This window comes from Stenella coeruleoalba, assembly GCF_951394435.1.
Source record: "Stenella coeruleoalba genome assembly, chromosome: X".
NCBI classification, from domain to species: domain Eukaryota; kingdom Metazoa; phylum Chordata; class Mammalia; order Artiodactyla; family Delphinidae; genus Stenella; species Stenella coeruleoalba.
Window position 1 is genome coordinate 106714666 of NC_137152.1, and position 24367 is coordinate 106739032.

A 24367-nucleotide genomic window follows, 5' to 3' on the forward strand; every position below is an offset into this window, starting at 1 on the left:
TGTGTTCATGTGTGTGGGTGTGTTTGTCTACAGAGAAAGGGAGAAATGGAACCAGCATGCTAAAATGTTAGCCATTGAGTAATATGGGTGAAGGAGATACAGGAGTTCTTTGTCCTTTCAACTTATTAGTAAGGTTGAACTATTTCACAAAAATACTGAATCACCATGCTGTACTCCTGAAACTAACACAATATTATAAATCAACTATACTTCAATTTTTAAAAAAAGAAATGAAAAAATAAATCCACCATGCAACTTTGTAATTTAGACCTGAGGTCTTTAAAAGAAATATTGTATAAGATAGAAAAAAATAAGAGCTATAAATATTGCTAAATCACCTTTTCTAAAGCAGAGAAAGTATTATCAAGCATTCTGTATTAAGATTTATATTGTACAAAATTAATCCAAACTTATATTTACTTATTAATAAACATATTTTATTCTTTAAAAAATAGGAGAGATCAATAAGACCAATAACGCAAAAATAAAATTAAAAATGCAAGTGTTCATATGTAAACACATTTTTAAATTTTTTAATTTTTTTAAACACATTTTTAAAATGCCATGAAATAAACATAACATTTACAATTGCAACTATAAGAGCAAATAAACAAAAAAAAGAAAAACAAATGTCATATATTAATGCATATATGTGGAATCTGAAAAAATTGGTAGAGACAATCTTATTTACAGAACAAAAATAGAGACACAGACGTGGAGAACAAACGTATGGATACCAAGGGGGAAACGGGTGGAGTGGGATGAACTGGGAGATTGGGATTGACATATACACTACTGATACTATGTATAAAATAGGAAATTAATGAGAAGCTACTGTATAGCACAGGGAACTCAACTCAATGCTGTGGTGACCTAAATGAGAAGGAAATCCAAAAAGAGGAAATATATGTATACATATAGCCGATTCACTTTGCTGTACAGTATAAACTAACACAATATTGTAAAGCAGCTATAATCCAATAAAAAATAAAAAATAAATGCTATTGAATAAATAGAGCATAGCAATTTAAAAATGTAAACATATACTATATTTTGAAAAATTATATCCTTTGCAGCTATTTAAACATATAATGAAAAATTCTAGATGTCAAGTTAAAATTTTTAAAACCACTAACTTACAGTTTTTTCTATTCTCTCCTTTGTACTATAACTATTTGTTTTCAAATTTTATCCCCTTTATGAGTATGCAGGTGAGTGAGGATAGGGATCACGTTTTCTAAGCTTTGTATCTTTTACAAAACTTTAATAAAGTGTTTTGTTCATAAAAAAAGAAGTAGACTCTAAGAATAGACATAACTAGAAATGTATAGGGAGCACATAAAGAAAATATAAAACATTGCATTGGGTCATAAAAGTTAAATGAATGGGATGACATACTTTGTTGTTTAAATTCACCTATAATGTTAGCATGATCCTATTATAACGCTAACAGGAATTTTTTTAACTTTATTTTTTAGAGCATTTTTAAGTTTATGACATTTACAACATTGGGAGGTAGTTATAGAAATTTCCCAGATACCCCTTGCCTCCACACATGCATACCTGACACCTTTATCAACATCACTCACCAGAATGATACTCTTTCTTAAACCAAGGATGAACCCACATTGACACATCATTATCAGCCAAAGCCCTAACTGTTTACCTTAGGGTTCACTCTTGGTGTTGTACATTCTCTGTGTTTGGACAAACGCATAGTGACACATATCCATCACTATAGGCATTTTTTAATTAATCAAGTTTATTTTAAAATTCCTCTGGGAAAAAATCATTGAGGAATAAACAAGGCCTTTCTGCAAAAGAATAATAATGAAATGGAACTGGCATACAACATCTTATGCATTATAAAGTAAAGAGACCCAAATCATACTGGAATTTGGTATATTGAAAAGACGGCATTTAAAATCAGTAGGAAGAAGAAGAGATGATTCAATTAATAAATGGTGCTGAGACAAATGTGTTTCCCACTAGAAAAAAAAAGAGTTGGCTCCTGATCTCATGCCATAAACCAAAATAAATTTCAGGTGGATCAAAGATGCAAATTAAAAAATTAAGACAAAGTACTAGAAGAAAATATAGGAGCTCTTGTCTTTCATTTCAGAGTAGAGAAGACCTTTCTAAGTATGACACAAACCGAGAAGCCATAAAAGAAAAGACAGGTAAATTAACTATTCAAATCTTTATGAATTTTTGCTTCTGGAAAAATAGAATCTATTCAATTTTTCTAACTTACCCGGCTAAGTACAGATAAAAACCTTGGCTATTATGTATAAAACAACCATTAAAATATTGAAAGTGGAGGGGAAAAGACAGATAGGCCTGGGACCTCAGGACCCAAGGAATGGCATGGTGGAGAGTTCCCTAAGTATTCATTTTTCTTCATATTCCCAGACTAGGTAATGGAGAACCTGGAAATCTGGAAGCACCAATGGGCACTGATAAAAAAAAAGAAAATAAAGAAATAAGAAAAGCCTGCTCTCTCTAGCTAAAGGGCCAGAAAAGGGGCAACCTAACAAAACAGAAATTTTTAGACAGTAAGTGTTCTACTCTGACTACACACCACAGAAAGTCTTTGGCTCCACCCACACTCTTGCCAGCAAATGTTAATGAAGAGTGTAGACTTGCACCTTCCTCAGGCTATAAAGTGTCTTGACACCCTTGTCAGGGTGGTGTCAGAGTGGGGATTTGGGACATTCACCCACACTTGGCAGTAATGAGACATCCTCTCATCCACAATATCCATGGAAACCACAAGGGGAGCAGGAAGGAGATGCCCCTCCCTCTTGCAGTCAGTGTGGTATCACTGGAGGCCTAGTAGAGAAATCAAACTCCCACACCTGACCAGTGACCATCAGTAATGAAAATGTCATCTGCACCCTGCCTTGTATCAATAGAGACCAAATGGGAACATGAGCAATATCAGAAAACTAGAGCAATATCAGAGGAAACTTACTAAAACCCAACATTTAAATAAACTCCAGAGTATCATAACATAACAAAAATATCTGAGTTTTAACCAAAAATCATACCAAGAACCAGAAAAAACTCAACTTCAATGAAAAAAGACAACTAACAGATACTAACCTTAAGATGACAGAGATTTGAGAATTAAAAGCACTCATCATCATAATGATTCAACAGAAAATTATAAACACACTTGAAACAAATGAAAAAATTAGGAAGTCTCAACCAAAAATAGAAAGTCTCAGCAAAGAAACTGAAGATATAAAGAAAAACTACATGGAAATATTAAAACTGAAAAATACAATAACTGAAATAAAAAACTAAATAGATAAGATCAGCAGAAGAATGAACAGGACATAGGAAATAATCAGTGAACTTGAAGATAGAAAAGTTAAAATTACCCAATTTGAACAACAGAGAGAAAATAGAGCTTTAAAAAATGAATAGACCCTCAGGAACATGTGGAACTATAATAAAATAACTATCATTCATGTCATTGTAATCTCATAAGAATTGAGAAAGATGATGGGAATAAAAAAATTTGAAGCTTAAGGTAAAAAGTAAAAAACAAAGTTTAATGGTATAATGGCTAAGAATTTCCCAAATTTGGCAGAAGGCCAACAGATTCATGAAGCTGGGCAAATCCTAAACACCAAAAATATTCATGCCAAGACACATAATGATTAAATTCCTGAAAATTAAAAACAAAGAAAAAGTGTGTAAGCTGCCAGAGAAAAACACCTTATCAGTAGGGAGAAGGCTATTAAAATGATAAGGAATTCCTCATCAGAACTGATGGAGGACAGAAGAAAATGGCAAAATATTTTTCAAATTCTGAAAGAAAAGAACTGTCAGCTCAGAATCATACATCCAGTGAAAATATCCTTCAGGAAAGAAGGAGAAATCAAGATATTCTCAAATGAAGGAACACTAAGAATTTTTCATTAGTAGATCTACCCTAAGAACGGCTAAAGAGAGGTTCTCTGAACAGAATGGAAATGATAAATGAAGGAATCTTCGAATATTAGGGAAGAAGGAAGAACAATGGAAAGAGAAAATATATGAGCAAATATAATTTTAACACTGCCTGATATGGTTCTCAAAGTATGTAGAGAAAATATTTAAGAAAATTATATAGTAAGTGGAGGAGGGTAAAGAGATGGAAAAGGGAGTAAGTTTTCTAGTCTTCATTTAAATACGTAAAATGTTGATACCAGTAGACTTGCATAAGTTATACATATATATAATGCAATACTTACTGCAAATAGTAAGAAAAGCTATACAATGAGACACTCTCAAAAACACTATATAGGGACCTAACAGACATATGCAGAACATTCCATCCAACAGCAACACAATACACATTCTTCTCAAGCACCCATGAAGCATTACCCAGGATAAATCACATGTCAGGTCACAAAACAAGCCTTAACAAATTTAAGAAGACTGGAATCATACCAAGTATCTTTTCTGACCATAATGGAATGAAACTAGAAATCAATAGCAGAAGGAAAAATGGAAAATTTATAAACATGTGGAAACTAAACAACACATTCTTGAATAACCAATAGGTCATAAAAGAAATCAAAAGGGAAATTAGAAAATACGTTGAGACAAATAAAAGCAAAACACAAGATAGCATACCAAAACTTATATGATGCAGCAAAAACAAAACAAAGAGGGAAGTTTAATGCAATAAATGTATATATTAAAAAAGAAAGCTCCCAAATAAACCACCTAACTTTACAGCTCAAGGAACTGAAAAAAGAAGAACAAACTAAGCCCAAAGTCAGCAGAAGGTACGAAATAATAAAGATTAGAGCAAAAATAAACAAACTAGAGAATAGGAAAACAATAGAAAAATCAACAAAATTAAGAATTGATTTTTTAAAAGCTCAAAGAAATTGACAAACCATTAGCCACACTAAGAAAAAAAAATAGAGATGACTCAAATAATAACCAGAAATGAAAGAACCATTACAACTAATGCCACAGAAATAAAACGTATTATAAGAGACTATTACAAACAATTATGTGACAACTGGATAATCTAGAAGAGAAGAATAAATTCTGAGAAACATACAACCTACCAAAACCAAATCATGAAGAAACAGAAAATCTGAAGAGACCTATGACTAGTAAGGAGGTTGTATCAATAATCAAAAACTTCCTTAAAAAGAAAAATCAAGAACAAACAGCTTCACTGGTCAATTCTACCAAATATTTAAAGGATTAATGTCAATCCTTCTCAAACTCTTCCAAAATATTAAGGTGAAGGGAACACTTCCAAACTGATTTTATAAGTGTATCATAAGTATACACTTATACCAAAACCTGGAAAAAAGCTAGAAGAAAAGAAAATTACAGGCCAATAACCCTAATGAATATAGATGCAAATATCAGGAAAATACTAGCTAATCTAACTCAACAGCACATTAAAAGGATCATACACTATGACCTACTGGGATTTATCCCTGGGAAGCAAGGATGGTTCAACATATGAAAATCAATCAACAACATACACCATATCAACAAAACAAGAGATAAAAATCCACGATCACCTCAGGAGATGCAGAAAAATATTTGACAAAATTTAAAACTCATGAGAAAAACACTCAACAAACTAGGAATAGAAGAAATTACCTCGACTTAATAAAGGTCATATATAAAAAGCCCCTAGCTAACATCATTCTTAACGGTGAAAAACTGAAAGCTTTTCCTCTAAGACTGGAACAAGGCAAGACTTCCCACTCTCACTACTTCTATTCAACATAGTTTTGGAAGTCCTAGTCACAGCAATCAGAAAATAAAAAGAGATAAAAGGCATCCATACTGGAAAGGAAGAATTAAAGCTGTCACTATTTGCAGATGACATCATACTATGTATAGAAAATCCTAAAGACTCCACTAAAAAACGACTAGAACTACTAAATGAATTCAGTAAATTTGCAGGGTACAAAATAAATATACAGAAATTTGTTGTGTTCCTATATACTAATAATGAACTATCAGAAAGAGAAATTTTTAAAAACAATCTCATTTACAATTGCATCAAATAAAATACCTAGGAATAAATTTAACCAAGGAGGTAAAAGATCTGTATATTGAAAACTACAAGATAGTAACAAAAAAAAAATTGAAGCGAACAGAAATAAATGGAAAGACATACTGTGCCCATGGATCCGAAAAATTAATATTGTTAAAACGGACATATTATCCAAAGCAATCTACAGATTCAATGCACCCTCTATCAAAATTCCAATAGTATTTTTCACAGAAATAGAACAAACAATCCTAAAATTTGTATAGAACAACAAACTACCCTGAATAGCCAAGGCAATCTTGAGAAAGAACGAACTTGTAAAAGAACAAAACACTTCCTGATTTCAAACCATAAGTTATTATAATTAAAACAGTATGGTATTGGCATAAAAGCAGACACATAAATCAACGAAACATAATGGAAAGCCCAGAAATAAACCCACACATATATGGTCAATTAATTTACAACAAAGAAGCCAAGAGTATACAGTGGAGAAAGGACATTCTCTTTAATAAATGGTGTTGGAAAATTCGACAGCCACACGCAAAGGAATGAAACTGGACCACTATTTTACACCATACAAAAAAACAAAAGTTAACTAAAAATGGATGAAATACTGAATGTAAAACCTGAAACCATTAAATTTCAAGAATAAAACATAGATGGTGGGGCTTCCCTGGTGGCGCAGTGGTTGAGAGTCCGCCTGCCGATGCAGGGGATGTGGGTTCGTGCCCCGGTCCGGGAGGATCCCACGTGCCGTGGAGCGGCTGGGCCCATGAGCCATGGCTGCTGAGCCTGCGCATCTGGAGCCTGTGCTCCACAGCGGGAGAGGCCACAACAGTGAGAGGTCCGCGTACCGCAAAAAAAAACAAAAAACAAAAAACACATAGATGGTAAGCTTCTTGACATAGGTCTTGGTGATGATTTTTTTAACCTAATATCAAAAGCAAAAATGACAAAAGCAAAAATAACAAGTGCGACTACATCATTTTAAAAGCTTCTGCACAAGGAAGGAAACCAGCAAAAAAATGAAAAGACAGCCTACTGAATAGGATTAAAACACATATATTTGATAAAGGACTAATACACCAAATATATAAAGAACTCATACAACTTAATAGCAAAAAAAAATCTGATTTAAAACAATAGGAAGAAGATCTGAATAGACATTTTTCCAAAGATGACATAGAGATGGCCAACAGGAACATGACCAGATGCTCAACATCATTAATCATCAGGGAAATGCAAATCAAAACTGCAATGATATATCACATCACACCTCTCAGAACGGCTATTATCAAAAAGAGAATATATAACAAGTGCTGGTGAGAATGTGGAAAAAAGGGAGCACTAATATACTGTTGGTGGGAATGTAAATTGGTACAACGACTATGTAAAACAGTATGGAGGGTCCTCAAAAAATTAGAATAGAGCTACCATGTACTTTAACAATTCCACTTCTGGGTATTTATCCAAAGAAAATTAAAACACTAATTCTAAAAGAAATATGAACCCAATGTTCATTGCAGCATTGTTTACAATAGCTAAGATATGGCAACAAACTAAGTGTTCACTGAGGGATGAATGGATAAGGAAATTATATATATATATATATATATATATATATATATATATATATATATATAAAATGGAATATTATTCAGCCATAAAGAAAAGAATGATATGCTACCATTTACCACAACGTGCACGGATCTCAAGGACATTATGATAAATGAAATAAGCCAGAGAGAGAAAGATAAATACTGTACGATGTCTCTTATTTGTGGAATCCAAAATTAAAAAGAAAAGTTCATAGATACAGAGAATGGATTTGCAGTTATAAGGGGTGAGGGGTGAGAGGTGAGAAAAATGGGAGAACTGATTTTTTTTAGTTTAAATGAATGGAATATTTTTAATGATTTACAATATAAAATAAAGAATCTGAATAATAAAACAAGACACTATTTTATTTATTTATTTTTAAATTAAAAAAAATTTTTATTGGAGTATAATTGCTTTAAAATGGGGTGTCACTTTCTGCTTTATAACAAAGTGAATCAGCTATACATATAAATATATACCCATATCTCCTCCATCTTGCGTCTCCTTCCCACACTCTGTGTCCCACCCCTCTAGGTGGCCACAAAGCACCCAGCTGATCTCCTTGTGCTATGTGGCTGCTTCTCACTAGCTATCTATTTTACATTTGGTAGTATATATAAGTGTACGCCACTCTCTCACTTCGTCCCAGCTTACACTTCCCCCTCCCCGTGTCCTCAAGTCCATTCTGTACATCTGAGTCTTTATTCCTGTCCTACCCCTGGGTTCTTCAGAACCATTTTGTTTGTTTGTTTTTAAATTCCATATATGTGTTAGCATACGGTATTTGTTTCTCTCTTTCTGACTTACTTCATTCTGTATGACAGACTCTAGGTCCATCCATTTCACTACAAATAACTCAGATTTGTTTCTTTTTATGGCTGAGCAATATTCCATTGAATATATGTGCCACATCATCTTTATCCATTCATCTGTTGATGGACACTTAAGTTGCTTCCATATCCTGGCTATTGTAAATAGAGCTGCAATGAACATTGTGGTATATGACTCTTTTTGAAATATGGTTTCTTCAGGGTATATGCCCAGTAGTGGGATTGCTGGGTCGTATGGTAGTTATATTTTTAGTTTTTTAGGGAACCTCCATACTGTTCTCCATAGTGGCTGTACCAATTTACATTCCCAGCAACAGTGCAAGAGGGTCCCCTTTTCTCCACACCCACTCCAGCATTTATTGTTTGTAGATTTTTGGATGATGGCCATTCTGACTGGGGTGAGGTGATACCTCATTGTAGTTTTGATTTGCATTTCTCTAACGATTAGTGATGTTGAGCATACTTTCATGTGTTTGTAGGCAATCTGTATATCTTCTTTGGAGAATTGTCTATTTAGGTCTTCTGCCCAATTTTGGATTGGGTTGTTTGATTTTTGATATTGAGCTGTATGAGCTGCTTATAAGTTTTGGAGATTAATCCTTTGTCAGTTGTTTATTTAAGATGTTCCTTACTTCTTGAGGTAGGATTCTATTGCTATAAACTTCCCTCTTAGAACTGCTTATACTGCATCCCATAGGTTTTGAGTCGTCATGTTTTCATTGTCATTTCTTTCTAGGTATTTTTTGATTTCCTCTCATTTCCTCAGTGATCTCTTGTTATTAAGTAGTGTATTTTTTAGGCTCCATGTGTTTTTATTCACCGATTTTTTTGTGTCACTGATATATAGTCTCTTAGCATTGTGTCTGGAAAAAATACTTGATAAGATTCCAATTTTCTTAAATTTACTGAGGCTTGGTTTGTGACCCAAGATATGATGTATCCTGGAGAATGTTCCATGAGCACTTGAGATGGAAGTGTATTCTGTTGTTTTTGGATGGAATGTCCTACAAATATCAATTAAGTGCATATTGTTTAATGTATCATTTAGAGCTGTGTTTCCTTATTTATTTTCATTTTGGATGATCTGTCCATTGGTGAAGGTGGGATGTTAAAGTCTCCTGCTATGATTGTGTTACTGTCGATTTCCCCTTTTATGGCTGTTAGTATTTGCCTTATGTATTGTGGTGCTCCTATGTTGGGGCATAAATATTTACAATTGTTATATCTCGTCTTGGATTGATCCTTTCATCATTATGTACTGTCCTTCCTTGTCTCTTGTAATAATCTTTATTTTAAAGTATATTTTGTCTGATATGAGAATTGCTACTCCAGCTTCGTTTTGATTTCCACTTGCATGGAATATCTTTTTCCATCCCCTCATTTTCAGTCTCTATGTGTCCCTAGATCTGAAGTAGGTCTCTTGTAGACAGCATATATATGGGTCTTGTTTTGTATCCATTCAGTCAGTCTATGTCTTTTGGTGGGAGCATTTAATCCATTTACATTTAAGGTAATTATCAATATGTATGTTCCTATTACCATTTTCTTGTTTCGGGTTGTTATTGTAGGTCTATTCCTTCTCTTGTGTTTCCTGCCTAGAGAAGTTCCTTCAGCATTTGTTGTATAGCTGGTTTGGTGGTGCTGAATTCTCTTAGGTTTTCCTTGTCTGTAACTGTTTTAATTTCTCCATCAAATCTGAATGAGATCCTTGCTGGGTAGAGCAATCTTGGTTGTAGTTTTTTCCGTTTCATCACTTTAAATGTGTCATGCCACTCCCTTCTGGCTTGCAGAGTTTCTGCTGAAAGATCAGCTGTTAACCTTTTGGGGATTCCCTTGTATGTTATTTGCTGTTTTCCCCTTGCTGCTTTTAATATTGTTTCTTTGTGTTTAATTTTTGATAGTTCGATTAATATGTGTCTTGGTGTGTTTCTCCTTGGATTTAGCCTGTATTGGACTTTCTGTGCTTCCTCGACCTGATTGACTATTTCCTTTCCCCTATTAGTGAAGTTTTCAACTATAATCTCTTCAAATATTTTCTCAGTCCCTTTCTTTTTCTCTTCTTCTTTTGGACCCCTATATTTCGAGTGTTGGTGCGTTTAATGTTGTCCAGAGGTCTCTGGGACTGTCCTCAATTCTTTTCATTCTTTTTTATTTATTCTGCTCTGCGGTAGTTATTTCTACTATTTTATCTTCCAGGTCACTTATCCATTCTTCTACCTCAGTTTTTCTGCTATTGATTCCCTCTAGAGAACTTTTAATTTCATTTATTGTGTTGTTCATCATTGTTTCTTTGCTCTTTCATTCTTCTAGGTCCTTGTTAAATATTTCTTGTATTTTCTCCATTCTCCTTCCAAGATTTTGGATCATTGTTACTGTCATTACTCTGAATTCTTCTTCAGGTAGACTGCCTATTTCCTCTTCATTTGTTTGGTCTGGTGGGTTTTTGCCTTGCTCCTTCATCTGCTGCATGTTTCTGTGTCTTTTCATTTTGCTTAACTTACTTTTGGGGGTCTGCTTTTTGCAGGCTGCAGGTTTGTAGTTCCCGTTTTTTTGTGTGTGTCTGCTCCCAGTGGATAAGGTTGGTTCAGTGGGTTGTGTAGGCTTCCTGGTGTAGGGGACTAGTGCCTGTGTTCTGGTGGATGAGGCTGGATCTTGTCTTTCTGTTGGGCAGGAGCACGTCTGGTGGTGTGTTTTGGGGTGTCTGTGACCTTATTATGATTTTAGGCAGCCTCCCTGCTAATGGGTGCAGTTGTGTTCCTGTCTTGCTTGTTGTTTGGCATAGGGTGTCCAGCACTGTAGCTTGCTGGTTGTTGAGTGGACCTGGGTCTTAGCATTGAGATGGAGATCTCTGGGAGAGCTTTTGTCATTTGATACTATGTGGAGCCAGGAGGTCTCTGGTGGACCAATGTCCTGAACTTGGATCTCCCACCTCAGAGGCTCAGGCCTGACACCCAGCTGGAGAACCAAGTCCCTGTTAGCCACACAGCTCAGAAGAAAAGGGACAAAAAAGGAAGAAGGAAAAGAAAGAAAGAACGAAAGAACGAAAGAAAGGAAGAAAATTTAAAACGTTATTAAAATGTTTCATTATTAAAAATAAAAAATTAAAAAGTAATTTAAAAGAAAAGAAAGAAAGAACAAAGAGAACAACCCAACCAAAAAACAAATCCACCAATGATAACAAGCACTAAGTACTATAAAAAAAATAAAAAACGGGACAGACAGAACCCTAGGACAAATGGTAAAACCTAATCTATACAGACAAAATCACACAAAGAAGCATACACATGCACACTCACAAAAAGAGAAAAAGGAAAAACGTATATATATCTTTTGGGAAGTCTGAGGTCTTCTGCCAGTGTTCAGTAGGTGTTCTGTAGAAGTTGTTCCACATGTAGATGTATTTGTGGGGAGGAAGGCGATCTCCATTTCTTATTCCTCTGCCATCTTTAAGGTCTCCCCCCAAGACACTATTTTAAAAGATGAGGCAGGTATCATAAACAATCAAGTGGAAATTCTAGAACTGAAAAAGATATCCTTTGAAATTAAAAGTTTTATGACTATATTAAACAACAGATTTGATAGAATCAAAAAGAGAATTAGAAAACTGAAAGATAAATCTAAAGACATAATCCTGATGGATACCTGAATGGAAAATATGAGAGACTAAGAGACAGAGAGGATAAAATGAAGATATTTAAATCATGTGTAGTAAGAGTTCTCAGAAAATAGAATGAATGGGAGAAACGCAATATTCAGATAACATATGTATATGTCTTAAAACCAATGTAAAGAAAAAGCAATGAAGAAAGTGAGATGGTTATTAAGTACTAGTCTCTTGACTCTCTTTTCTAGCATAGTAAATAATACCACTATACATTGAATAATTATTGTCATTCTTTGCTATACTGTATATTATAGTTTTCTCTCCTGTCCAGAAAAAAAAGTGTCTAACAGTCAATGAGAAAAAGACCCACAACTTAATGGAAAATTGGGCCAAAAAAATGAACAACAGTTCACAGAAAACTGTTTAAATACAGCAAACGTAAATAGGTTTAATAATACATTGCATTGACAAAAATGTGTGTCAAAAACACCCTCATGTATTATTGTTGGTGGTGTAGTCTTTGAAGTCTCATTTCATTTGGTCCAGCAAATCTAGTTTAATTAATTTGTCTTTCAGATATACTTACACATGTTTTCAAAGATGTATGCACAAATATATTTATTGCACTTTGTTGCAGTAGCAAAAGACAGAAAGCAATCTTAATGTCCATTAATAGGGGACTGATTCATTATTGTGCATTCATGCTATGAAATACCATGCAGTCATTAAACAAAGAATAAAGTATCTCTGCATTGTTTGATGCAGTGGATTGAAACTCACAGACATTGAAAACAAACTTATGGTTACAAAAGGGGAAAGGAGGGTGGGGGGAGGGATAAATTAGACGGTTGGGATTAACATATATACACTAATATATATAAAATAGATAATCAGCAGGGACCTACTATATAGCACAGAGAACTATTCTCAATATTTTCTAATAACCTATAAGGGAAGAGAATCTGAAAAAGGCCATATATATGTGTATATATTTATATAACTATACCTATATATATGTATAACTGAATCCCTGTGCTGTACACCTGAAACTAACATGATATTGATATTATAAATCAACTACACATCAATAAAAAAAGAAAACATATTCAAAAATTCTTGTCAGTCCAATCAAAAAGCTCAAAGTCTGTGCCACCATCCCTTGAACTTAGTTGGGGCTTTGCAACTGAATAGAATAGAGCAGAAATGATGGTGCATGACTTCCAAGGCTAGGTTAGAAAAGATCATGCATCATCTACCAGTTTCTCTTAGGACAATTGCTCTAGGAGCATTTAGTTACCATGCATGTAATCTGGCTATCATGAAGCCACCATAATGGGGTGTAAGAAGCCGGAAGAAAAGCATAGGAGAGAAAGAGAGAGAAAGAAAAAAAAAACAGAGAGAAACAGAGAAAGGCAGATAGACAAAGATGGAGGGAGATATGTCTGAGGAGGAATTGGTCCTTGTACCTAGATGCCAGATATATTAAGTGATGAAGCCTGTAGCTATAAAACTATTTCACCCCAAATTACCATCTGATTGCAACCACATGTGGGATCCTGAGTGAGAATTCCTACCTGAGTCCAGTCCACCTCAGATTCATGATCAAAATAAATGATTTTTACTGTTTTGTCACTCTTTTGAGGTTTTTTCTTGTGCCCGAATAGATAACTGGAATAGCTGATATAGAACATTCTCTAAAATATAATTTTATATGAAAAAAGTAAGGTGCAGAACAGTGTGTACAGTGAAATAATTTTTACATTTTTCAAAGGCATGTTTTAATGTGTTTATAACATGGAAGGATGAATAAAGATGGATAAGAATAGTTGCTCCTTCAGAGGAAAACTGGAGGACTGGAGATAGTAGATAAGAGGGAAACTTTTCACTGTATGCCACTTACTACCATTTAAAAATGTTTTACCACATGTATGTGATATTTTAAAATTTTACCTTGTATAATTTATGAAGCAGAAATAGGATTTGTTTAGGAGTAGAACTCACTTTTTAAAAATTTATTTATTGTTATTTATTTGTTTATTTTGGCTGTGCTGGGTCTTAGTTGTGGCACGAGGGATATTTTAGTTGTGGCATGAGGACTTCTTAGTTGTGGCATGCTTGTGGGATCTAGTTCCCAGACCAGGGATCGAACCTGGGCCCCCTGCATTGGGAGCACAGAGTCTTTCCTACTGGACCACCATGGAAGTCCCAGAACTCACTTTTATGAAGCAAACATTCCATTATTTCCTTCTGCTTAGTAATGCCAGTCACAGGGAATCTTTCTATGGCTCCTAAAAAGACACTACTTATACTAACACCTAGTTAGAAATAGATAGGCTGATCTTTCTCTTAAGTAACCACCTTATATAGATATAATTCACATATTTAGATACAACATAACAATTTAAATTGCACAATTAAATGATTTTTACTATATTAACAGAGTTGTACAACTGTCACCACAATCAATTTTAGAATATTTTCATCACCCTCCCCAAAATCCTTGTACCTATTAGCAGTTACTCCTGATTCTCCTCTCCTCCAGCCCCTGGCAACCACTAGTATATATTTTGTCTCCATAGATTTACCCATTCAGAGCATTGCATATAAATGGAATCATAGAGTATATGGTCTTTTATGACTGGTTTCTTTCACTTAGCATAATGATTTCAAGATTCACTCATGTTGTAGCATGTATCAGTACTTCCATCCTTCTTATAGCTAAATAATATTCCTTTGTTTGGATGTACCACATGTATTCACTCATTCATTGATGGACACTTGGATAGTTGCAACTTTTTGGCTACGGTAGATAGTGTTTCTATGAAACTTTATGTATAGATTTTTGTGTGAACATATATTTTCATTTTTCTTGGGTATATACTTAGGAGTGAAAATTCTATGTCATATGGTAACTCTATGTTTAACTTTTTGAGGACCTGTCTGACTAAACAGTGGTGACACCATTTTGCATTCCCGCCAGCAGTTTATGAAGTTTCCAATTTCTCCACATCCTTGCCAATAAACTGATTCTTAGAAGAAGTGACAAGGGCATAGACACAGAAGAAAGATATGAGGAAGAGATGTGGTGAGGGGATCAGGACAGAGACAAGGAAACAGACAAAGCAGGTAGAAAGGCTGGTGGACTCAAAGAATCCAAGACTTCAAGAAGATATTAAGCTTGTCTGGATTTAAAATCCCTGATCTTCCAATTGTATTATATTTCTATGTGAGACACAAAAGGTGGAAATGAGAAAAAAGTTAGGTTAGAGAAAGAAGATAGGAAAACACTTAATGAGATCATTGGAGACAGAAATAACAAAGTCCCAATTTAGGCGCTGGACATGCAAAGTCATATCTGATCCTTGAAGAAAGGATGGTTCATTCTTTATCCTGGATTGAAGCTATGTTCTTGCATCTGCCACCACCTTGCCACTATCACCTCTAATCAGGTACAAAGGAGCAGCAACATGTCATCCAGGGTCTTGCTTCTCCATATTTGGGATTCCCCATCACTTGGGCTCCATGGTTTAGAAGATGACTTAATTGTATTCTTGGAGCCTGAGACCAGAACATTACAGGCTTAATGGGTGTTGTTAGATATTACAAATGGTGTTTTTGACTTGTGAGTAAGGAAATGAAAGTTACACCCTTCACATATGAAGAATTTTAATTCCACTACCCACTATATCTTTTTAATGGAATGCAGTTGCAAACCTTCCCAAATTGCTTCTTGTTTATTCAACTGTGTAAATGAAGATCTACTGCCTGACGTTCTCCTTAGGTGTAAGTTTTACTACTAAAGGCAAATTTTTCTTGAATACTTTTTATGTACATTATCTTATTGAGTTCCCACAATAATCTAGACAGGAAGAAACTGTGATTACCTTTAGGTTTTACATGAGAAAACTGAGGTTATGTTGCTTTTGGCTTGATCAGAGGTTCAAGTTAAAGATGAGTGAATATTGTTGGATAAACACAAGATCTAGCTCTCAAGAAAATGCCTACTGGAGGTGGGTGGAGGGGAGGGTGAGTGGAGGGTTTTCAATGCTGGCAATTATCAAGTAGAAAGGGAGACAGTCATCTATCCAGATGGTTTAGACTAATGATTCCCAACATGTTCCATGTTATGACACACTAATTTTGTCTAATTTTACTAATTCCCCAAAGCAATATGTGGGTTCTTAAAAGTAATTAAAGTAGAATTAAATATTATGTTAATTAAACATGCCTTTAAATGAATTTAAATGATGTAAATTGGTTTTACCCCTTGGGATAACTGCAAATTGCCTATACTGATTTTGTGACAACTCTGAGTAGGAACCAAAACTAGAGGACCAAACCAGAATATCTCTCAGATCCCTGAATTTGTGTCTTAGGAGGTTTATCTCAGATGCCTTTTGGGAACTATGCAAGGAAGTTTCAGTGTTACGGCAAAGTTCATTCTCCTAGAGCTGACTGATCCTCCTCAGATTTACTTTTATTTTAACTCTTCTCTTGGGCTACTCATCCTCCTCTATGCTATCACTATAGTACCAAAACTGGCTGGTCATCTTCATTGGGTAAGTCCCCTTTTATTTCTCTGTCCTGCTTAGATTTCTTTACTCACTGTGCCCATGGCCAGCATCCTGTCCAACTTGTTTTCCAAGCACCAAGGGCCATCAACTCCAGTGTCCTTATCAGCTCTTATGTTTTACACTCTATTCTGCAACTTCTACTACTGACCACTTCTTTTGTGATACTCCTCCTTTGATTAAACTGCTATGCTTTCCTCCTTATCCTCTGTGACTCTGAAGCCTTTAATTTCCTCTGCACTGCATTCACAAACACCCGTCTTCCTTACCATCCTCAGAAGGCTCTCAGCTCCAGGGCAAGTACAAGTCCTTCTTGTACTGGCCTCCCATCTGACTGCTCTCAGCCTAGGTTATAGAACCAGGGCATTCACCTGCTTTTCCCCTGACATCCTTGGGATGAACACTCAGTGGCTGGCACAGGCTGGTTTCAGTGTTCTACACTGAAATAATATGCATGTTCAACTCCATAATCTAAGGGAAAATGTCTAGTAAAATCTTTTAGAATATCAGCTTTTTCTCTTTTCCACCTGTTCAAATGAAAGTATCATTTAAAGCCTTTGTGTTCACATGAGATTTTATCATAGAAGATAATTCTTCTTCCTAGTAACTTCATTTAGCCAAGGCTCATATGAATTTAACAAAATGTCACATTCAAATTGTGTATTTCATCTCTTGCTTTGAGCACATTGATAGAAGCTAGATGTTCTTCTTATCAGTCTTTTCAAAGTTCTTTGTTAACAATTAATCATGAGAGTTCATCCATACACTGGGTATTATGCAGCCATTAAACTCAAGAGGAAGAATACTTATCGACATGCATATTTATCTAACATATTTTTAAGTGAAAAGGACATGGCACAAAATAGTATTACATTATTATTTCACTAAAAATACACACACATACACAGACACGTATGCATGTATTAAAAAGCATAACACTAAAAGGACATATAACAAAGTACTGATGGTTGTCTCCAGGTGCTGATTCATATTCCTCTTATTTCTCCATATTTTTCAATTTCTCAATAATGAGCATGCCACTCTTTTATAATCAGAAAAAAAGTAATTTTAGATAATTCAATTAGTTACCAAGGTCAATCAGCATGTGTGGAAAAGGCGGCAGTTCTTACTGAAGAGAAATTAACACCTTTATTGTTGTTTTGAATTGAGGTTACGTTTTTTAAGGTAGTAACACATCTCTAAATTTAAAATGTAAGTTAGTGGGAACTTATTGAGCTCTAAATAGTCATTTCACATATCCCTTTTCAAGAAAAACATAAAGTAAAACCAACTTATATTTGACTTTTTCTTTAAGTACTTAAAGATACTTAAGTATCTCTCACCTCTCTCCCCATTCTCTTCTTTATGCTTCTATACTGCCTAGAATAAGTTTGTATACACCATGAATACTTAGAAAATATTTGTTGATGGACTTGCTTATTTCTGTTTTCCATTAATCCCAGCCGAGCCATGTTCTCAGAATTCTACAAAATGGATCCTGCCTCTTCAGAAGCCTGATATCTGTTCCTACTGCCCCTGTTTAGTGCTCTGGGTCCCAGAACTCCACTTGTGCAGTGTGAGACAGACATCAGCTAGTTCCAAGCTCCAGGATTTCTCCCCTTGCAGGGATTGTGGGTTTACTCCAGCCAGTCCCCCTGATCCACAGAGGCTTGACCAGGAGGCCACTCAATATCCAGGAGGCCAGACGGGGACATTCATCCCTGGATGGGACACCCCTGACCACATCCTCCAGGAAACCCAAGTGGCTGACAGAAGAAGTGTCAGCTCCAGGCCAAAGGAGTCCCTGAGATGTCCTTGGCTTGGACAATAGCTAGGAACCACACAGCCAGCCGGACTCTGCAGCTCAGCCTTTGGGGCCTGCAGGATCCTGTTACTGGGACCCCCAGCACCACCCTTCCCCCAATATCGGAGCATTTGCTCAGGCCCCCGATTCAGCCTGAGGACTGGTTCTGGCTGAGTTCAGTGTGGCTGAGAACTGTCTCAGCAGGGTCCTTCAGTCAGAGAGACCAAGACCAAATGCTTCTCTGAGCACCGCCACCTGGAGCAGTGCTGGGGAGGGAGGCCCAGCCCGGAATAGCTGGAAAAGCCCACCCCCAAGTGTAGCTGACTGCAGCCCACCCTGTGTGCATGCGGGGCAGGGATGGAGGGCTTGGAGACGTGCTGAGAGCTCCCTGGAAAGCAAGGCTTAGCTTCTCCTGCAACTTTGAGCAGCAGATGCAGAGAGAGGTCAGTGATTATTCTGTTATAGCATCTGAGGGGACAGAGTTGCTGCCTTAACTTATGGAGACCTCCCTCCACCCACCATCCCTCATCCCCTCACTGGGAGGGGCCTTGCTCCCTCTGGAAGGGCTGGCTTAGGCCCCACTGGTTTCACACCTAGTTCTGTCTCCATGACTGTCCATGTCCCTAAGGGCTGGAGCTGCAGCAGCAGGACTGAGATAGGAACACCAGAGATTGCCTTGGAGAGTCTTTTCCATTAGCCCTATAATTAAGAACCACTATTTATAAGACAATAAGGATATCCTCTTCTTGAGAGCTTGTTGGAGAAGCAGCAGAACTAGATGTGAGGTCCCTGAGGTTGAGTTTGGTAGTTTTGAGATCCAGTATGGTACAGCCTAACACTAACTCAAATGGGTCCTGAGTCTGTAAAAGAAGAAACTCTAAACTGTACCACTGACAGCTGGCTGGGCTCACTCAGTTTGTATAAATCTAGTGGACTTCCCCTTAAGCCTGAGAAGTCACTGGAGACTAAATCTGGTTATATGCTGTGTAAGCTGGGTAAATACCATTTGGAACACAGGCCTACAGCAGATCCAGAGTAAACAAAACCTGATGCCTGTATTGAATACCTGAAAATTGTAGAACCCTACAATAAGGATAAGGATATTCTTATTATCCTTATTTTACAGATAAGAAAACTGAGGTAGAAAAGTTAAGTAACTTGTCTAAGGTCAAAGAATTAGAAAGTGAGGGAGGTGGGCCTCAAAGTCTGGCAGTCTGAATCAGAGCTTGTGCTCTTAACCACTACATTCTACTGTCTGACAAAGATAAAAGAAATCCTTCTCTCTAAGCAGAACTGGCTTCATGGACATGTGATCAGTGCAGTGGTACAGCACCCTGAGCTTAGAAGAGCCTTGTACTTGGGGTTTAATGCCACTGTCTTAATTTTAATAATTTGAATTTGTGCTTTGTAAGTGAAAACCAAAATGTGATAGAATAATTGAGTAGGCACTTGAAGCTTGGAGTCTCAGCTAGCACATAGTCCCATCTTTCACTGCTTCTTCACCTCCCTGGGACAGATTATTGACTGCCCACTTCCCTGTCCATTAATACTCAGGGCCCCACCCAGCCTCTTCTTCTCTGTCTCACCCAGTGACCGCTGCAACCCTCCACTCTCAGGGATCTGGGCATGGGCCCAGGGAGGATTGGGGTCAGGTACACATGCCCTGCGACATCTCAGGGTTAGACGTGATGACAGCCAGCCATCCTGGCCCCAGGGTGGTAATGCCATTGCACATGTGGCAGATCACCCAGCAGGGCTCATTGCCCACCCTGATCCAGGTACCTAATGCATCCTGGTGTAGAGATTGCAATACCCTTGATGGTCACTTGTCCACCATGGGTTGGGGCAGCTGACCCATGGGAAGAGGATATGCCTGGTTCCACCTACTCACTCCTGACCAGGGTACAATGCATCTGTCCAGCAGGTAGGAGGAGGACCCAGCAGCCAGTGGGCCCCGCACATGTGCATCAGATCACAGGGTGGGGTCACAGGGCACTTGTGAGGCTATACACTTGCCCCACAAGTATCCCTGTGCCTGAGAGGGTATGACATTAAATGGAAAATTTTAAGCACCATAAGAGGTTGAGAGAGATACTCCAGTAGAAAGGAAAAAACTTTTTATCTGAATATCTTTAACAGCACTTTTTCTTGCTTTTTGAACAGGGACTTCACATTAACATTTTGCACTGGGGCTACAAATTCTGACTGTAAGGACTGTCTATTACTAAAGTATTTTAGTAATTTAGTAATTTTGCCAGTTCTCACTGTACGGACTGTCTATTACTGAAGTACTTTGTTATTCCCTGAGATCTACCATTCCCTGTGTAGAAATGATGAAGCTGATGAGGTTTTAACTGTCTCTAGTCTTGCTGGGGCTGTTTAGAGGATAGGGGACACTTCTACTTGCCAAGGAAGAAGCCCATTTTGTCCCAAACTCCCAGCTGTGTTAAGTATCTCACATCATGAGAGGGGCTTAGGAGGATGTGGTAGTAAACAATATTCTGTGGTATGAATCAGGAGACCTGAATTCCAAATCTGCCTCTCCCTCTGACTAGCTGAGAATGCTGCTCTCCCTTGGGGACACTGTGTGTCCTCATATGTGAAAAGAGCAGTTTCAATTAACCTAGCATTTTCAGACCGTCATTGAGTTTCTAGAGCAGTGCCTCAGAGAGGGAGAGGTGAGTGCTAGGCAATGGGGCTGTAGGCACCCCACACTTTTCTAGACAAATCTGTTCCACTTCTGTTTTATATTTTTTGTTCTGCATTGGAATTCACTTAAAGAAATAATTCCAATGCTTAAAAAATTAAAACCCATAATTCTCAATGATCTCTATGGGCCCTTATACCTCTGAGTTCTGATTGTGAGAATCTTTAACCTTGAATCCTACAAAAAGGATGATCTTTATTCCAGGAAGAAATCTATGATATGCATGGGCTGGTTACCACAGAAGAAGAGAAATCCAGGGAGGACAAGGGGTTAAAGGGCAAATGCCTGGGTGGTATAGAACTAAAAGATAAGGGCAATGAAGAAGAGGTTCAGGTTCCCTACTGTGGGTTGAGTGTTAACAGGAAACATCCATAAAACCAGGAGATTCAGCTAGATGATCATGTCTCAAGAGGTAAGATTTTCTACCTCTCCTCCATTACGTGATAGAATGTAACAATGTTTTGTGGATAAGATGAACTGAATAAGGAAAAGGGTTAGTTGGGAGTGAATTTCAACTCTGCTAATGTTTTTTGAGCCTTTACCAGGTACCAAAGTTTAGGCTAGACTTTGGGTGGAAGATAAAAAAAAATTAACCAAATATGGCTCCATCTTTACAAAAGTGTTTCAACATAGGTGAGCAAAACAGAAATTCTGAAAAATGCACAGAGTATTTTATAAGGCCAAGCATCATAATGGTAAAATAGAGGTGCAAAGTACCATGGGAAAACAGTGTATGAATACTCACTTCCATCTGAAATGTCATGAAAAGTTATCTGGAAATGAAGATTGGATTTAAGTTTGGACTTTAAAAATGAATAGGACTTGGACGAGCAGGACCTGAAGATCTTCACATGCCAAATTTAGAAGTTTGGCTGAGTACTGCTCTCTTTAAGATTTATCCCTGTAGGGCTTCCCTGGTGGCGCAGTGGCTGAGAGTTCACCTGCCGATGCAGGGGGCACGAGTTCGTGCCCCGGTTCGGGAAGATCCCACATGCCGCGGAGCGGCTGGGCCCATGAGCCATGGCCGCTGAGCCTGCGCGTCCGGAGCCTGTGCTCCGCAACGGGAGAGGCCACAACAGTGAGAGGCCCGCGTACCACAAAAAATAAGAAGATTTATCCCTGTAAATCTCAATAATTGCACATGTGAATTCATATATAGACTTACATTTTACAGCTTCACTGTGGCAGATATCATAGAGCATTTGGAAAACACACATCTAGGAATATTCTGAGTCCTTATGAAAGATATGGATTTAACTTAATTCAGCCTAAGGGATATCAAGGAAATCCTCTATATAAGTACATGAGTGGTAAAGCAAAGGAATTAATGTTCTCTTCTATAACTTATAGTCAAATTACATTGTTTTCTAACCTTGTTATCTTGGAATTAACTCATGACTAGTGTTATACTCGTTCACAACTCAGACTGACATATTCATACCCACATACATTATTTCCTCTTCTTAAAGTATTTCTTATCAGTTGTTTCAGAAAATACACATCATTTTGTCCATATAATTTCTTCCTATCATATTGCTGTTTATCTAAGCATCTACACCTAAACACTTAGCCAGAGCAATTCAATTATTCTTAAAAGGCTTTATTCGCAGGTAAGGAAAACACTGTGAATAGAACTGTGAGCAAGTCTTCATAGAATATATTACATTTTGGAGACACAGAATGGGGGATTAGGGACTTTTCTTCAATATTTTCTGTAGAGCAACTTTCACTTCCTGGTTTCTCAAACTATAGATGAGAGGATTTGACACTGGGATCACCATTGCATAAAACACTGAGACCATCTGATTTCCTGCCTGGGATCCACGTTGAGAGGGCTGAAAGTAGGTGTACATAGTTGTTCCACAGTATAGGCCAACAGCAGTCAAGTGGGAAGCACAGGTAGAGAAAGCTTTTTGCCTGCCAGAAGCTGAGGGAATTCTCAGGATAGTCATGAGGACAGACAGGTAGGAGACAAGGATTACCATAATGGAGGTGAACAGGGTGAATCCTCCACAGCCAACAATCAAGATCTGGGTGACCCAGTGGTCTGAGCAAGCCAGTGCTGACAGTAGAGGGATGTCACAGAAGTGAGGAAGGACATGTGGTTGACAGAACGATAGTTGTGTGATGGAAGTTGTCACAGAAACCATGTTAACTAATCCACCAAGGTAGCATCCTGCTACCAATTTGAGACGACGGACTCTAGACATGGTGATGTGGTAGAGCAGTGGGTGACAAATGGCAGTACAGAGGTCATAGGCCATGGAAGCCAAAATGTTGCATTCAGCGGAGGCAAAGATTATGAACAAGCCCATTTGAGTCACACATCCAAGGAAAGAAACAGCCTGCAACTTAGATAACAAATTTGCTAAAGTCTCTGGGATCGTGACAGAAGAAAAATAGACATCAAGAAAGGACAGATTAGAGAGGAAAAAATACATGGGGGTGTGGAGGCAGGGACTGACTCTCATCAGGACTACCAGGCCTAGATTCCCCAACACAGTGACAATATAAACAATAAGGAAGACTCCAAATAGCAGGACCCCAAGCTGAGGGTTCTCTGTCATGCCCAGAAGGATGAGGTCAGTCACTGTAGATGAATTCTCCATCAACACAAGCTGGGTATTATGCTTGATGAGGTAAGAATGCTTTTGACATGCTTTAAGTGAGGAAATAACAGAAAACTGGATGATACGGGTAAAACAGTCCCACTCAAAACACATGAATCCACAGCACTCTCCAACCCTTCCCTGCATCTACAATCTCACTTCAAACATCTTCCCAAATAGTATCACTATTTCCCAAGCATAACATTGGGAAAGTAACGATAGGAGAAAAAAGGGGAAGGAAAATGAGGTAAAGAAAATTCAGAAAGCAAAAGGAACACAGAAGTAAGAAAGTAAAGGCCTAGGATGCAAAAGACACTTAATATTTGTTGAAGGAATAAATGAAGGAGAAAGAAAAACAGATGTCATCAAGAGATGTTCTTTACTAATACATATATCACAACATTGTAAATCAATTATACCCCAATAAAAATGTTTTAAAAAATAAAAGAGACTATTAAACTAAAAAAGAGAGAGAGAGATGTACTTTACTGATACAGAACTACAAACTCTTAGAAAATTTGGGGGTATGGAATTCCATCTTACCCTCCCTCACTTTTCCAAATCAATCTCAAGGAATTATTGCAGATGAAGTAACAGTATAGTAAATATGTC

General features: G+C 37.1%; 1 protein-coding gene across 1 annotated transcript in view; it reads right to left on the minus strand.

Moving 5' to 3' along the window:
• Window positions 1-23755, minus strand: part of LOC307180652 (olfactory receptor 5T9-like) — a gene marked incomplete at both ends in the record, with an annotated part of 66028 nt that extends 42273 nt beyond the window's left edge. The window contains one exon of the mRNA XM_079911015.1: window positions 22843-23755. Within this exon, the coding sequence (XP_079767141.1) occupies window positions 22843-23755 (913 nt within the window). The remainder of the gene's footprint in view (window positions 1-22842) is intronic.
• Window positions 23756-24367: the final 612 nt, after the last annotated feature.